This window comes from Osmia lignaria, chromosome 12 (assembly GCF_051020975.1).
Source record: "Osmia lignaria lignaria isolate PbOS001 chromosome 12, iyOsmLign1, whole genome shotgun sequence".
Classification (NCBI taxonomy): Eukaryota; Metazoa; Arthropoda; class Insecta; order Hymenoptera; family Megachilidae; genus Osmia; species Osmia lignaria.
This window is the reverse complement of record NC_135043.1, coordinates 3,650,089-3,664,641: the sequence shown is the minus strand read 5'-3', so window position 1 is coordinate 3,664,641 and position 14,553 is coordinate 3,650,089. Positions and strand designations below refer to the sequence as shown.

Genomic DNA, 14,553 nt, shown 5'->3' with positions numbered 1-14,553 from the left:
ATATCCCTCAGAATAAGAAAAAAAAAAAAAAACCATAAGCGCTGTCTGCAAACAGCACCTTCGAATCTCGTATCCATCTAAATGAATCTTATGATGCTCAAGGGCTTGGACGCAGTATTGAATAAACTTTTACAATTAAGTTAGCGCCAGGTGCAATGCTCGTTAAACGAGTGCACGTAGGATAAGAAGAGAAAAACTACTTCACGATTCTATATACATATATACATATAAAATTGTACAGAAGAATTCTTCGACCACCGTAAGACTATCTCGTTTTCCTTAGCGTATTTGCGCCGAACAAGAACGTGTAATCTTGGAAAATCGCGAAATATTCCGGAACAATTATTCTACGGTAGTAGTAACACCAGTTTTTCCTAATTAATCGGAAACACCTTCCTTTCGATTAGTGTATTAGGTGAAGCGGACCGCAGCGGCGAAAATAGGGGGGAAAAGCGGTGAAAAAAAAAAGAACATATATGAAAATCTGCACTGTGCACTTTCGTGAATTGAAGGTATTATCGTAATCTTTAGGTGTAGCGACCAGCGAGTCGGAAGTCAGATTAGAATTCGTATTTAATGCACGCGTAGCTATGCGATTAATTCGGAAATCCGTGTGCCGTTTCCTGCAGATCATGGTGGATTGTATTATAGTCGATAAATGAATTAGCGGGAGATCGAATGGAATGTTAATGGATCGAATTATTGCTTGGGTTGGAGAACATAATATCCGAGTCTTCGACCCTTTTCTATCGCCATGTGTATATATTTGTGTGCATATTTCTATATATCTCGTGTGCGTCTGGTATGTACATAGAAAAGAGAATTGTTTATAAAAAAGGAATGCAAGTCGTCGAGGTAATGAAAAATACTTGTAAAGGAGAGCGATAAATCCACCACGACCTGTGTTAGATTATATACATTATTAAGTCTTCTATTGATCGACAATAAACGCGAGAACTATTTACAAATAAAACGACAATAAGAAGTACATTCGAAGGATACGCTGGCCGTCACCGAGAGGGATGTTCGAAATGTTTGTAGATACGCTGTATAATCGAGAAAAGAGTATTCCGAGGAGGTATTTTCCAAAAGCTGCGTACCATCAAGGGTATCATAGTAATGTAAACATATACATATAAATATACACACGCGTATATACATATATCCGATCTAGCCTGGAAACAAAATGGTCGCGCCTAGCTTCGCTTGCTAGATTTAATATTTTTGTAATGAGACGCTTAGAGTAGCTCGTTTGTACCTTGACAGAGTAAATCGTGTCTACGTATTCGTGTACCATCGTCGAACCGATCGATTTCGAATGGGGAGTGAAGCGATTGATTCGCGACCGGAACGCACCGAAATACAACGTATATTCTCGATTCTAAAATTTCACGCGATTCAAAAAATATATAACGTTACTTGAACAAGAATTCGTGATCCTTCGATTGAAATGGGTCTTGTGCTTGTCGTCTTTATGATCGTTATTCATTTCTTCGATTACTATGCCGATCTACCGACAATACGATTCTACTTGATTTCATTATACGTCGCTGTTAATAAAATAGACCAGACAAATATAGGAGTGACGAGAGTTGTTTATTGTGCAAAATGTGAATCGATCAAAGAGATACGAATAGCACAAAACAATCCTGCCGATACGGTGGCATGAAATCCGCATTGAAAGCACTTTCAAACGAGTGCGCCACGTGTATTTACACTACGCCTAAGTATATGTGTACTTAAGCCGTAACTCGTTAGCGTCTGGCGTTTGTACCTCTCTACATATACATAGAAGTAACGAACGATACTGGATATACGATTGCTAATTGACCTTCGGCGGAACCAAACTACTTGCGTGTTTGTATAGAGATCCGTATACACCTCCATAAATGCCAAAAGAAAAAAACAGATATAATCGTCAACAAGGGCTTTTCTTATTTCCCTCCACCGAACGCTTCCCAACAGGTGCGTGTAGTACTTTAAATAGCGCGGTTAACGAATAGATGTTATATTGAACGAAATTCTAGCATACTACAATTTACTTGCATAATTAAAATCTAAATTACAAAGCTAAATAATTTAATTTCATAAGTCGATATCGTAACGCTGTTTTGCTACTTGTGTACAGTAGCTTCACTAAGGATACAACAGCCATCTATACTCTAATATGGGTACTGCGCAGTATTCGAGATACGAAACGCGACGTTTTGAAAATTTAATTTGAAAATGTGCAAACACTCACCCAATTGTGGCACCGACACGTAGGTCTCACAATCCACCAGGAACTGGCCAGTTTGAACAGCACCAAGGGCAACCACTCGTTTAGTCAAGAACTCGATCGTCTGTGGGCCGGTTCGGTTCTCTATCATAGGGTACTGTTGCAATCTGACGAACACAGCAAATGCCGGTTACGAATGGAACGACCAAACATTCATTATTACTATACATATATCAATACAACTATTCATAACGAATATAATAATAAATGAATGTTGTAATGATCGAAATAAAGGATTCTTGAATGCTCGATTTACTTTGACATGTGCTAGCCATACAACATAACCTCGAAATGTCAAACAGTCCGATGAACGCATATAGTACGTAAAATCAATGATCCGTAAAAACACAAATAATTAGTACAAACAATTAGAAGAATGTATTGAATTATGTAAGTACTTACACAGTAACACCCATTTTTTTATACGTTGTTTTAAAGTTGAACACACGAGAGACGCACAACCCAAAACACTTGTCAAAAAGAAAGAACGCGCGCAAGTTAAATGCGCAGTTCGAGGTGCACGGTAGAGAACGTCCGATGGCGCCACGGATCGGAGAAAGACTGACCTCTACGGCACACGTAGTCAAGCTACGACGCACGTAGTCAAATTCCGGCACGATGCAGAGTCGAATACGTTTAGTATCCGTTGATCAAGGTAATATATTCGTAACAAACTACATAAGAAGAATACTTTTTGATAGAATGAGTAACATTTACGTCTCAGTTTGTCTTTAAACGTTAATTATTCGCTTTATTTTTTCAGTCGCCGTCAGATGGCACGAACAGAGTGATTCTTAGAGTGTTCAGTGATACAAGTTAAAACACGTTTGGAGTGCACGCTGGCCTGCAGAAAGTATGTAGCTTGAAAAATAAGGTAAGATTATTAACATTTTGTATGCTAAAGAAATAAAAGTAACACTTAATTGCTGATTCTTAGCCATATTTAAACGTCTATAACGATCGTGTTGTTGATTTCGAAATACGTGACATTAATACAATAGATATGTATGTAGTCGTATGCAATTCATACTCATTTCATATGCATTTAATGAATCGCTGATAATGCAATGCAATATGATTCATATATTATAAATAATCTGATCTTAACGATTTGCAAACGTTTCTTTGAAAATCTCTGAAGTATAATGTGTAGCAATTATACAAATATGTGAATACGGTTAGCAATGTAGCAGCGCCGCCATTACGCCAATTTCCCGCCAATTTTATCTTATTCTTTAAATGGCAGGCGCTATGCATATATTTAATATTTGACATATTATCAACGTTCTACGAAATTCTTGATTATTATCAATAATTGGTTATTATCTACATTAAAGTTATATTTAAACTCTAAATCATAAATTAGGTTAAAAAAGATTCGATATGATCAGGCCCGGATGGCGGACCATGGAGAGAGGCCCAATTTTAATATAATTTTGTATTTCGTATTATTTTCATTTTCTAAATTTTACACTATTCTCGTAAAGATTATTCTTTTAGTATATGAAATCTTTTCGTTTAAAGATTATACATTTAGCTTAGTATCCTTGTATATGTTTCGTAAGTTTGGCTCACGATTGACCCAAGCTCCGCTGTTCAAGAGTTAATAAACGAGGTTACCTTCGAATATTTGAAGTATCGTTTCTGACGCATCGTCAGCGAGGAAATTGTGTCACTGTTTCAAAAGTTCGTATCAAATACAAAGAAAGAAAGGAGGGGGGGAATCCTTAACAAAGGCACAATTAATTCGTGGAATAGCGTTCCCGGATCAGCCGCGTCACCAGCTCGGTTCTTCGTTTCTGAAAACCGGAGCACGGTCGTTTGAAGATGCAAAGGGTTACTTTGGCGCGCGTTTGCGTCTCCGAGTGCCGGCTCTTATCGGTGCTATTTACGCGGCAAAGGTATAGCGGTCGGATCGAAAAGGGACTTTAATAAAAACTCGTAGCGTGGCTGGGTGCTCTCTGACAGAGACGGAACGAGAGTAGAAGAAGTACAGAGGAGACAAGGGACAGAGGGTAGGCGATGAAGGGCGATAGAGAAAGAAACAGAGAGTAGAGAAAAATACGGGTCGTTCCGATTAAGCAAGCGTTTCTGGGGTGCATTAAAAACCTGCGCCGGCACAAGGTCCCGTTTATTAAAACCGCGCGACCGGAATTGACCTTAATCGCGCGTCGTTTTCGGCCATCTTGCTCTCCTCTCCGAAGGTTGCCCGGCTGACGAATGCATTCGAGAAGTTCGCAAACTGCTCTTCGCGGCTCGCCCGGTGATTTTTCCAAGGAAAATAAATTCTCAACCGTTTACTTTTCGACCTCGCGTAGTTTGTTCGCGTCTCGAGAATCTGGGCCGTGTAAATCACCCGGTCTGATTGAAGATTATTTTCCTTGGATCTAGGAAACCAATCCATCCGATAAAATTTTAGAAACTAGCCCGATTCGACCGAAAATTAGATCGTCGTAACCATCAAACTCAGTTTGTTAATCGTTCTCCAGGATTCCGCGAAATCCTTGCTCGAGTTTCCTGTAATTTTCATAGCGATTTCTCACTAAGAAAAACGGATATCTTGCTTATTTTTCCAAGATTTCACCGCGGATGAAACGCTCTCACGACTGAAGATCCGCGAAATCGTAAACATTTTCTAGAGAGTACAATTAAGGTCAGAACGCTGCAGTTTCTTACGAATTTTTCACAATGGGTTAAAGGGGTTCTGTAAACGGGGACACGCATCCAGCGACCAGTGTCTCGGCTCGACTCGCAGTCTCTCGTTCGTGCGGGAGGATCGTTTAAATGCGTAGCGAGCGATTCGTTCGCGACAATTGAAAATCGCCCTTCGGGGCCCGGCCAAGACGTAGCTCGGCATCGAGCGAAATACAAAAATAGGCGGCGATCGTGGCTGAGTGAGATGTACACCAGCAGGAAACTATGACCGGATGTTCGGTGGCGCGTGACTGAAATGCAGAGACCTCTCGTGCCGGGACTAAAGGTGGATCGTTAAATATTCCGTCGATATTCGACAGTGGCATCGAATCGTTTCATTTTCGTCGTACAAGGAACGAAATATACATTATATCGTTTGATATTCCTCTCGAACGATAATTACTTCACCGTGATAATTCGATTCTCCTAATTGATTTGAATAAGGAGATCGGGGTATTTAACGAGGGTGGTCCTCGACGTAATTAATTCTGCGAACGATGCTATGCTCCGAAATAGGTCAAGTTCCATTCTAGTCTCGTTTAAGACGTTTATTTGCTTCGCGTAACACCTTGCGAAACCGATTCGAACGATCCAAGGGTAAATGGGAGTTATTGTTTCGTTTCTGTTATCGCGACCGCGAAAACGCGCGATTTATATACCCGCCACTTCACGCATGGCCTACTTGTTTCTCTACGAAAATAAACTCGAGCAATTAGAACGAATAAACTTTCGCGTCTTGGCTTTTTACTTGTTTACGGATGATGTAACCGTGCTACGAATGGACGTTCGCTGTTTTACGCTCCCCAACGTTTTAAACACTGCAATTGTACTTAACCCGTTAACTGCGCTTTCGCGGGGAGCAAGGTAGTCAAGTTAATCCTGTTTATTCCTCGTTAATTCCCATTTTGCGTGCCGTTTTTAATCTAGCATTGGACTAGATGGGATATCGTTACTCTGTTGCGTGGATGAGGCTTTATGAAGGATATTCTCGATCTTCCATTGCCGCGCTATGTTTATTATGATTTTCCTTTCGACCCTTTGATCGTGACTTACAATTTTTATCTATTATCAAAAGAAACCATGTCAGACATTGGTTAATTTTCATTTTGCATATTTTTCAAAATTCGTCAATTCTTATTTTCTATATTATCTGAAGAACTCCGTCACCTGTACCATTATTCCCGTTACATAAATTTTGTCTTCGTATAAATTCAACGCGTAGATTAACAAGATCATCGGCTTAGTCAGCGTAACAAGAAAAAGGCAGACCACTTAGAGATACTGATAGCAGTTAAATGGTTAAAACGATTTGCTAGTTGAACGCAAACCGTCCGAGCCATGGTAAATCACAAAGTAACTGTGCAATTAAGTGGTCGCGAGTACTAGCGAGCAATATGTATGTCGTGGTAATGAAGGTAGATCGTGCTTAGCTGGTCTCCAAATGAATGCCGCCACTGTAGTCTCGTCTCAAGACGCGTATATTCGCGTTTATAACAAAAAATAAACGATATACAGAGAGACCATAAAGCTGGTACAGATCTTCGGTGCACAGTTCTTCGTTCTTCTACCGGGAAGCATAAGGAATTATGTCTTGAACATTTTCTAGTTTTATAATATCTTTTTAACACTCGATGATTGATCAATTCTAGGGGTGTGTACCCGAAAATTCAGATACTCGTAATTTGGGAACTCGAAACCCAATTCGGGAGAAAATTTTACCCGACTCGACCTGATCATCGCCCCACCGAACCCGAGACTCGAGTACCCGCATACCTCAACAAATGGCATGTCGTTTACTTGAACAATCGCGACACGGTTGCATTCATTATACCAAACGATCGACTAATGTAGTCCGAACAGTTGACCCACTTTTAAGGCTTGATTTAGTTTCACTATATATTTTACATTCATTCAATGATCGATCGTGTTGTCCGGATTATTTTAAGGTAAATACCAGCTTTTGAAAAGAAATAGTCCGATGAAGAGAATCGTAAGATCAGACTTCATTTTCGTTCAGTCTCAATTTCGTAGCGAACCCAGAGGAAAAATCGCTCGTTTGTCTCGATACTCGTTACCTGTTCAAACACAACGCTTGTATATATCGATACCGTACCTGTGTCCGTGAGTCGATCTCGTTAAGCTCGACGAGAAATCGTATCGTCGAGTTTCGGAAGCGGTTAAGAGGACTGTTCGTTCTATCGTGAGAGATTTTACTTGGTTTGCTCGTCGCGACGCTGTGTTTTACGGCGTTGCTAAGCTCGTGAAGGCTTATACATCAGCTCGATGGAATGTTATTGCAAGCCCCTGCTGCAGGCTCGAATCAAATTCCAGCTGTTAAAGAGTAGTAGAGACGGTTGTCGATCCTTCTCATTTGATATCTGTTCGCGTTGCTGTCGCTTTTTCCTTGAACGAACGTTAATCATATAAAATACAAATAAATCCCTGGCTTAACGCGGCTGATATATTCATTTTATACGAGCGTCATTAAAATGGAAGCATCCAAAAATTTAATTTGTCAGTTTAGTTCTTTTGATTTCTAATAGAAAAGCTTGGGAATTGTACAAAATATATAATTAGCACTTTGACTGCCACGCTAAAACCATTGAAAATTCAATTAAGTATTACTTTTGTCTTCACAAATCCAAAATATTTCATTATATTTTTATCCACAATTTCAAGTATCTAATACAAGTATTTTCAATTAAGTAAGTCAAAGAATTCTTAATAATATGAGTGATGGATTCCTATTGAAATTCAAGCGTCACCCATATGTGGGTGACTTGGTAAAGGTTAACCCTACCAGGCTATAACGTTAATTGAAATCGTAATTAATCCAATACTCATTGGACGCTCGATCCCTTTCATCCATCTTCGGTCGGGTAGTTTTTTCGTACGTTGTCCCTCGTCGTCCAGAGCGACGCCTCGCCGTCCTCGACGTCGACGAGAGACGCGTACATCCCGTGGATTACAGACTCGACACGCACAGGGTTGATTTCTCTCCTATTTTTTTTTTTTTCTTCTTTCTTTTTTCTGTCGACTGAAAAGCGGAATCGCGCGGATCAGAAAAACGACGATGCGTCAATGCCAGACCGGGACATCTGGTATCGTCGTAAACATTCTTGCCGCGTGAAACCGCTGGAACGAAGCGAGATACCACGAGAGCGGAGAGGAGAAAAAAGCAGGAACAGATAGAGGATCAGGAGGTAGGAAATAACGAGTAGGTGTCGGTGGGTGTTCGCTGTGAAAACGAGGGGAGTAAAGTGCGGACCGAATAGGGGAAATAAAAGGGGGTGAAAAAGAAAAGGGAGAATAGGAGTGAGAGACTCGGAAGGAAAGTAGAGAGGGATGGATAAGAGAGGTGCAGTGGCACTTAACGCTCGAGATGAGTTCGTCGAGTTGAACCGATTCCCAACCCGGTGACGCGATCGTTCCCGTGAACTCTGAACCGTCTAATGAATCAGCCAACATTTATAGAAACCATAAGTAACGTACGTGCCAGACACCCGTCTGGAACAGCTTCGAAAAAGAAACCTCGACACCCATTCGTCTTCGAAGCATTGTTATATCGTAAAAATTAGAGATGTGCCAGAACCTGAAAATATTGGGCTAGCTAGATACGTTAGACGAGTTCTATTATAGTAAACCCCTGTGAAACACGTAATCCAGAAAAACCAGATGGTGAAGATCTTAAATCGTTTCGGTGATTCAGTCCTTGACACAGAAAGAACCGAGAGAAAAATTTTCTAGAAAGAATAAGGGATAGTTTTGTAGATCCTGCTCGCAAATTGAGTGTAGTTTCCTCTGTCTTGATCCGTCTGGCGGTGATTTCGTTGTTCACGGCTTGAAATGTAAGCCCGCGGTCGTGGAATCTAAAAGTATCACGGTTGGCTCGTCGTGAATCATCGCGTGCATCCAGCAAACTGCATATAACGGGGCGAGTCTCGACTCTTGAGTCACGTAGTCTCTGCCACCACCACGTGTACCAAATAATTAAGCTGCCTGCACATCGCTTTACACGCGTCCTTCCTAACGAACTGTTTCGTACGTTCATCCGCGACAGGTGTGTTTCTCATATTATAGATTTTGAATTGTTTGGTAGTTTTGACACGTTGAAAGGTGGGTGAAATTTATCAAATGAAAACGATTGAAACCGTCATTCTAGGGTTAGTAATTAATTAAGCAGAGAAAAAGGTAGCCTCTTAATCAGTAATCAGATAAAGTTTGCCTAGGATTTAAATTTTTTCAAATGAATAAAGTTAACGCGTATTTCTCGTGGGCAGGGTTAGTGTAAATTGCGGCGTAGCACGCGTCGTATAAACAGAAGAAAGAAAGAACGAAAGAAAAGGGAGCGTTTCTATCTCGGAGGTAAAAGTAGGCGTAGGTTTCGCGCGAGTTCACCCTGAAAGGAATTCCGTATTCACGGTGTAGAAGGTTCGCGTGAGACGGGATACCGTGCCGACGTATACGGCACTGCGCAGACACTAAACAAAGCTCCCCAAATGAATACGCGAGAATTTAAAGGGAAGTGCGGCGGATGCGGCAATCTTTAGTATTCACCGCGACCGACGCAAACGTTTAAGAATCCCGCGGCAAACGGCAGAACAGCCGTTCACTTTTCACCAGAACCAACCGCAAGATATCTCGAAATCAAATTTCTTCCAGACCTTTTTCAATGCAATCATTCTAATTGTGATAATAATTCGTATTAACGTTCGGTTGTAATAAACGTATAATTTATTTTGCCATAAATTTGTATGGGATCAAAGTTTACCATATATCGTGAAAAATACCTACTTCCTGTTCCGTTTTAATTTGACGCTTCACTCGCGATGCGTAACCGTGAAAAAGAAATATACCCGCGCACCTAAACGGAGATACAATGGATGTTACGTGTACGTATTACGCGGAGGATGGAGCAAAAGAGGTACAATTTCACCGACTGCCAGCTCTGTCAATGACATCAGCGTCGAGGAAATAGACATGCCTTCTGGCGTAGTCGCGAATAACTCATTCCTAATTACGTCATTAAGCGCGGGACACCATGGCTGGCCTTCCACTTTCGGATTGCACGATCGATTTTGCCATCGAGTCAGACGCTCCTCACTTCGCGTTGATGCGTTTAGAAATCTTCCTTGCTATCTTCTTTCCAAATCGTTTTTTAATGGTTTTAATGCTTTGAAAATTTGACGATTCTATCTGTTGCAACTTTTGCTTGATAACTTTGGTAAATGTCTACAATTAAGGCACCAACGAGAAATCGATTGAAAAGAGGTAAATTCTATGTATCTTTGCCCCCCGAATCCAAAACTGGTGATAAAATTTGGGGCTCGCTTGTATTTATTAAGATATTCTGGTAAATATTGACATAAAACCATTATTTTCAAAAGTTAATCACTTTGTGGGGTAGACAGTACTTTTAAAGCGCGTAACTAACCTACAATATCAATTATTGTGTCCGCTCGTCTAGTGTATTTTGTAATTTCAAATAAATTATTGAAATTCTAAATTATTGAATATTCTAAAGCTTTAATCAGATGATTATGTTAATTATTTGAACGCTTTTATTAAATAATTAGATGTATATTTGCTGCGGTTAAACTTACTCCAAAGTCAGTGCTTTTTCACTAGACGAACGGATACTATGATTGATATTGTACATAGGTTAGGTTAGGTTATCAGAAAAAATATAACTTACCTCACGGCCAAAACTTGACCAGTCAACAATAGTCTCCTTGCTCAGTTCTAATTCCTGTTCATAGAATGCACAGCACAGAGGACGCATAATGAGAAAATATCCAATAAAATGAGCAATCATCATGATATCAAGATTGGAATTGGCTAGCCACGTGGCACTTTTAATACTTCGTTTAAATTCACACTTTGAAGTTATTCTTTTCAAGGAGACTATTGTTGATTGATCAAGTTTTTGCCGTGAGGTAAGTTATATTTTTTCTGATAACCTAACCTAACCTAACCTATGTATCTTAAAAACTACAAGCGACCCCCAAATTTTAGGGGCAAAAATACATTCAATTTACCTCTTTTTAATTGATTTCTCGTTGGGGCCCTAATTGTAGACATTTACCGTAACTTTATTTCTGCAATTGAACCACGTGCTAATCTTGCAACAAATTACAGAGTGGCTCTGATAAATTATTCTAATTTTTGACATCAAGGCAGTCGACTTGTCAGCATTCAGCAGTTATCGCGTGAGTAACTCATACATAGGTATCATCGATGCGAGATACTGAAAGGGTGAAAAGCATGCGTGTCTCGATTTCTTGATTTTTCGCAGATACATTCGTCCTGACGGTACCCGTCGCGAATAATATCTCAGACATTCTCCGACACTCGCCCTGTCATTGGTTCTCATCGAATCTACAATTTTCCTCTTTCATCGCTTTGCCTATTTTCTGTAAAAATATGTAAACAAGTCTGTAAGACAGATCTGCCAAAGGATGAGCTTGAAAATGTCGTTGAAATTCGTTGAATTGTTTGTTTACATTTTCGTCTAGTTTTCCGGCTTTAAGTCGGTCAAGGCTTGGAATTTTTCGGCCAAAAAAAGTTTTCTACCATTCTACACTAGTGAAATTAATTCAGGACACTTTTAAATTTTTACTTAAATTTCGCATTTATTCAAATTATTTAATATATAATCATTTATATTTTATATTCTAATCATTGTTTCCTAATTTTAGGGCGTCGCTTGTATAAAAAAATCAGTAAAAAGACCATTTACAGCCATACTTTTAATATACAATAAAAATTACAATTTCAACACTTAAAGGAGGTAGAAAAGAATGAATATTTCGTTGGATATCCTTTCACATCATACGATGTTTCGTGTTGCCAGGCGCAAAAACAAAGATAACAACACAGTTCAGACTTTTTTAAATTAGAATTTTAAAACATTTCCAAACCAAATCATGTGAAAATACTAAGTATAAACATTATAGATTACAATAAAAATATTATCAATTTAGCATAGCAGAATATACATTTTCTGCAGAAATATGAAATAAAGAATATTTTTATTCAAAGTGTCCAGAATTAATTCCACCAGTGTACATTTGCTGTATCAGTTCCGTTATATATAAATAAAAAAAGTTGATGTATAACATGACTTCCGGTTATCGATAGATGAAATTTCTTTTCAATTTTATACTATCGATAATTGTAATAGCGGTTGAAATCATCGAATATCGCAATGCTCTTGGAGATCGCCGTAATGCCCATTTCTGCCCAGGCGGATCTTAAATACCCGTATAGTAATATCGATGGTCGGTGTTGAGCACGGAAGCGGTAGCGGTCTTCAACAGGGAGCTTTACGATCTCGGCCATGGGCAAAGCGGCTTATTTTAGACCGTTGCCGTGTGCCTTGTAATGCTTTTAAACGCGTTGCGCATAATGTCTTGCCTGGTAATTTCATTTGCGCTCGCCTCCCAGTGGTTCTCATTTCAAGTATCCCTGGGAAAAGCTCGTCGATGATCGATGGTTAAGGGGAGGATATTAAAAATCGAACTTTGAACCTCGAACGAAGACTAATATTTGACTTCTCGTTTGAGAGGATACCTCGTGTCGCGCGAATTTAACGCGAAAAAGCAAACGTTCGAGATCTACCCGCTTGATGGATGAACTCGGAGGAAACTATGGCTTGGTTGTCCAGCGTTGGCAGCGGATTTTCATCCATCTTTGTTAATAAATTACACGTTACGGACTAGAACAGCCGGGAAATCTAATTTAGAATCCTCGCGATAGAGCAATTCGGTTTAAGCCTCTACCTAGAAACTGAAACAGGAATGCTTTAAGATATCCTCGTCGACTTCCTATATAAAGCCTTGGAGTTCTTTTATTTCCGTGAAATATATATAAAAAATATCCTAAAATTTATTAGTTGGTTAGTTTGAAGGTTTCAAGAGAAATTTGTCTTATACTCTATCTCCAATAATAACAGAATAATAACTTCAATTTTACATTTTTAAATTCTTATTTTATGAATTCACCCTCGGCAAGTGTAAGCTTCAGATGTTAGTTCCAAGCTGCGTCAGATGTCTCCGACAATCTGTCGCGTTTCCCTACTATCAGAGCTTGTCAACTTACAGCTTTTCGAAGAGCATCGAGGGTATTGTATTTCGAATACCTGTCGAACGATGCCTTTGACAGGTTTGACGGGGTCGTTTTGGTGTTAGCGGTTCTCAACGTGACCGGATCTCACGATCCACCGACTAGGGAACCTTATTTCCTCATCTACAGTCTGTCACCAGTTCGATACCGGTATCATCACGATTCTCCAAATGTATCTGACATTTGTGTTTCAGATTCTTGTCTTCCAATTTGCTTTATTTTCGACGCATTATCTCCATGTTGAATTGAATGAATAATTTGAAGAATATGTCCTGGCAATTTGCGGATCGTAAATAGAAATTCAAGCGGGAAATCAAAGGAAGGATTTAGTTGGAATTTTCACAAGTGTATGTCATTCTGAAAAATATCGATAATCCAAGGAAAATGAAAAGCCGTGCGTTCCACCCGAGGGTGCCTCATTTGTTCGGGTCATAAAGCGGCTTTGTTCCAAGGATGAGAGTTCTTAATTAAATCAGCGAGCCTTCGCGGATTTCTTTGCTTCCGTTGCCATTGAGAATACGATGAAACGTTTTGCACGATGCATCCGACGGCGTTCGGATTAAATTTAATTACGACCGCCGCGCGCCGTGGTGCGCCGGTTGTTGTTTCCCCGAGGCAAATAAGACTGTTTCACTCGACCTGCTATCCGGACCGGTATCATATTTTATTCCGCAAATTTTCCACGACAAACACACGACCTGTTTTTATCGTATATTACAAGAATGTTATTTTTTCCATGACGCCGGAAACCGCGTTTCATTTCCTGTCGACTACGTGTTTCTCGATTCCCTTCTTGTAATTCTATTTCCGTTACGTTTATTCATGAGCTCGGCTACCATCGAACACACATTTTTGTCTCTTTGAAAACAACCTTTGTATCGAACGCGTAGTATATTTTGTTTTATTCTCTTTATTATTATATCATTTTTATCGTTTCATTCGCTCGACCAATGTCCACTATCAGCGCCGGATTAAGGGGAGGTTTAAGAGGGCAATTTTTATTTTATTTAGAATAAACATTAATTTTTATAATTAACCTTGTCAACCAAGAGGACCCTCCAAAGCTCAACAGTTGTGATTCATCCGCTCCTGGTTCACTGCAAATATAATTTAATTTACATTCTTTCACCCCGTATCGCTCAAACGATTTCAGGATGATTGCTCTATTTTTCATTTTCATTCAACTCGTAAGAAGCACCCCCTGCGCGCACCTCTAAAGAAGATTGCGTCTCGAAGCGTAGGCGCCGCGCGGATAGGTAGTTCGCAAGAAAAACAACAGTAAAAATAATCTCTCGCACCCTTTCGTTGGTCGCCAAAGGGGTTCTCGATCGGTTCTAAGAACAACCCTTTTCGCGACGTACCGAAGCTTTCTCGATGTATGATTCCGCGTGTGCACCACTGGTTAGGTACTCGGGGCAAATAGGTATGCAGTTATTCTGAGACTGCCGGGGTGAACG

General features: G+C 39.9%; 2 protein-coding genes across 2 annotated transcripts in view; one reads left to right on the top strand and one right to left on the bottom strand.

Moving 5' to 3' along the window:
* Positions 1-2,840, bottom strand: part of LOC143305916 (mediator of RNA polymerase II transcription subunit 20-like) — an 81,062-nt gene extending 78,222 nt beyond the window's left edge. The window contains exons 1-2 of the mRNA XM_076691138.1: positions 2,681-2,840; positions 2,243-2,385 (exon numbers count right to left, since the gene is read on the bottom strand). Of these exons, the coding sequence (XP_076547253.1) occupies positions 2,243-2,385; positions 2,681-2,694 (157 nt within the window). The 5' untranslated portion in view covers positions 2,695-2,840. The remainder of the gene's footprint in view (positions 1-2,242; positions 2,386-2,680) is intronic.
* A 1-nt stretch (position 2,841) lies between these two features.
* Positions 2,842-14,553, top strand: part of LOC117602768 (uncharacterized) — an 86,153-nt gene continuing 74,441 nt past the window's right edge. Inside the window, exons 1-2 of the mRNA XM_034321186.2 lie at positions 2,842-2,933; positions 3,042-3,152. The gene's annotated coding sequence lies outside the window, so the exon portion shown is untranslated. The remainder of the gene's footprint in view (positions 2,934-3,041; positions 3,153-14,553) is intronic.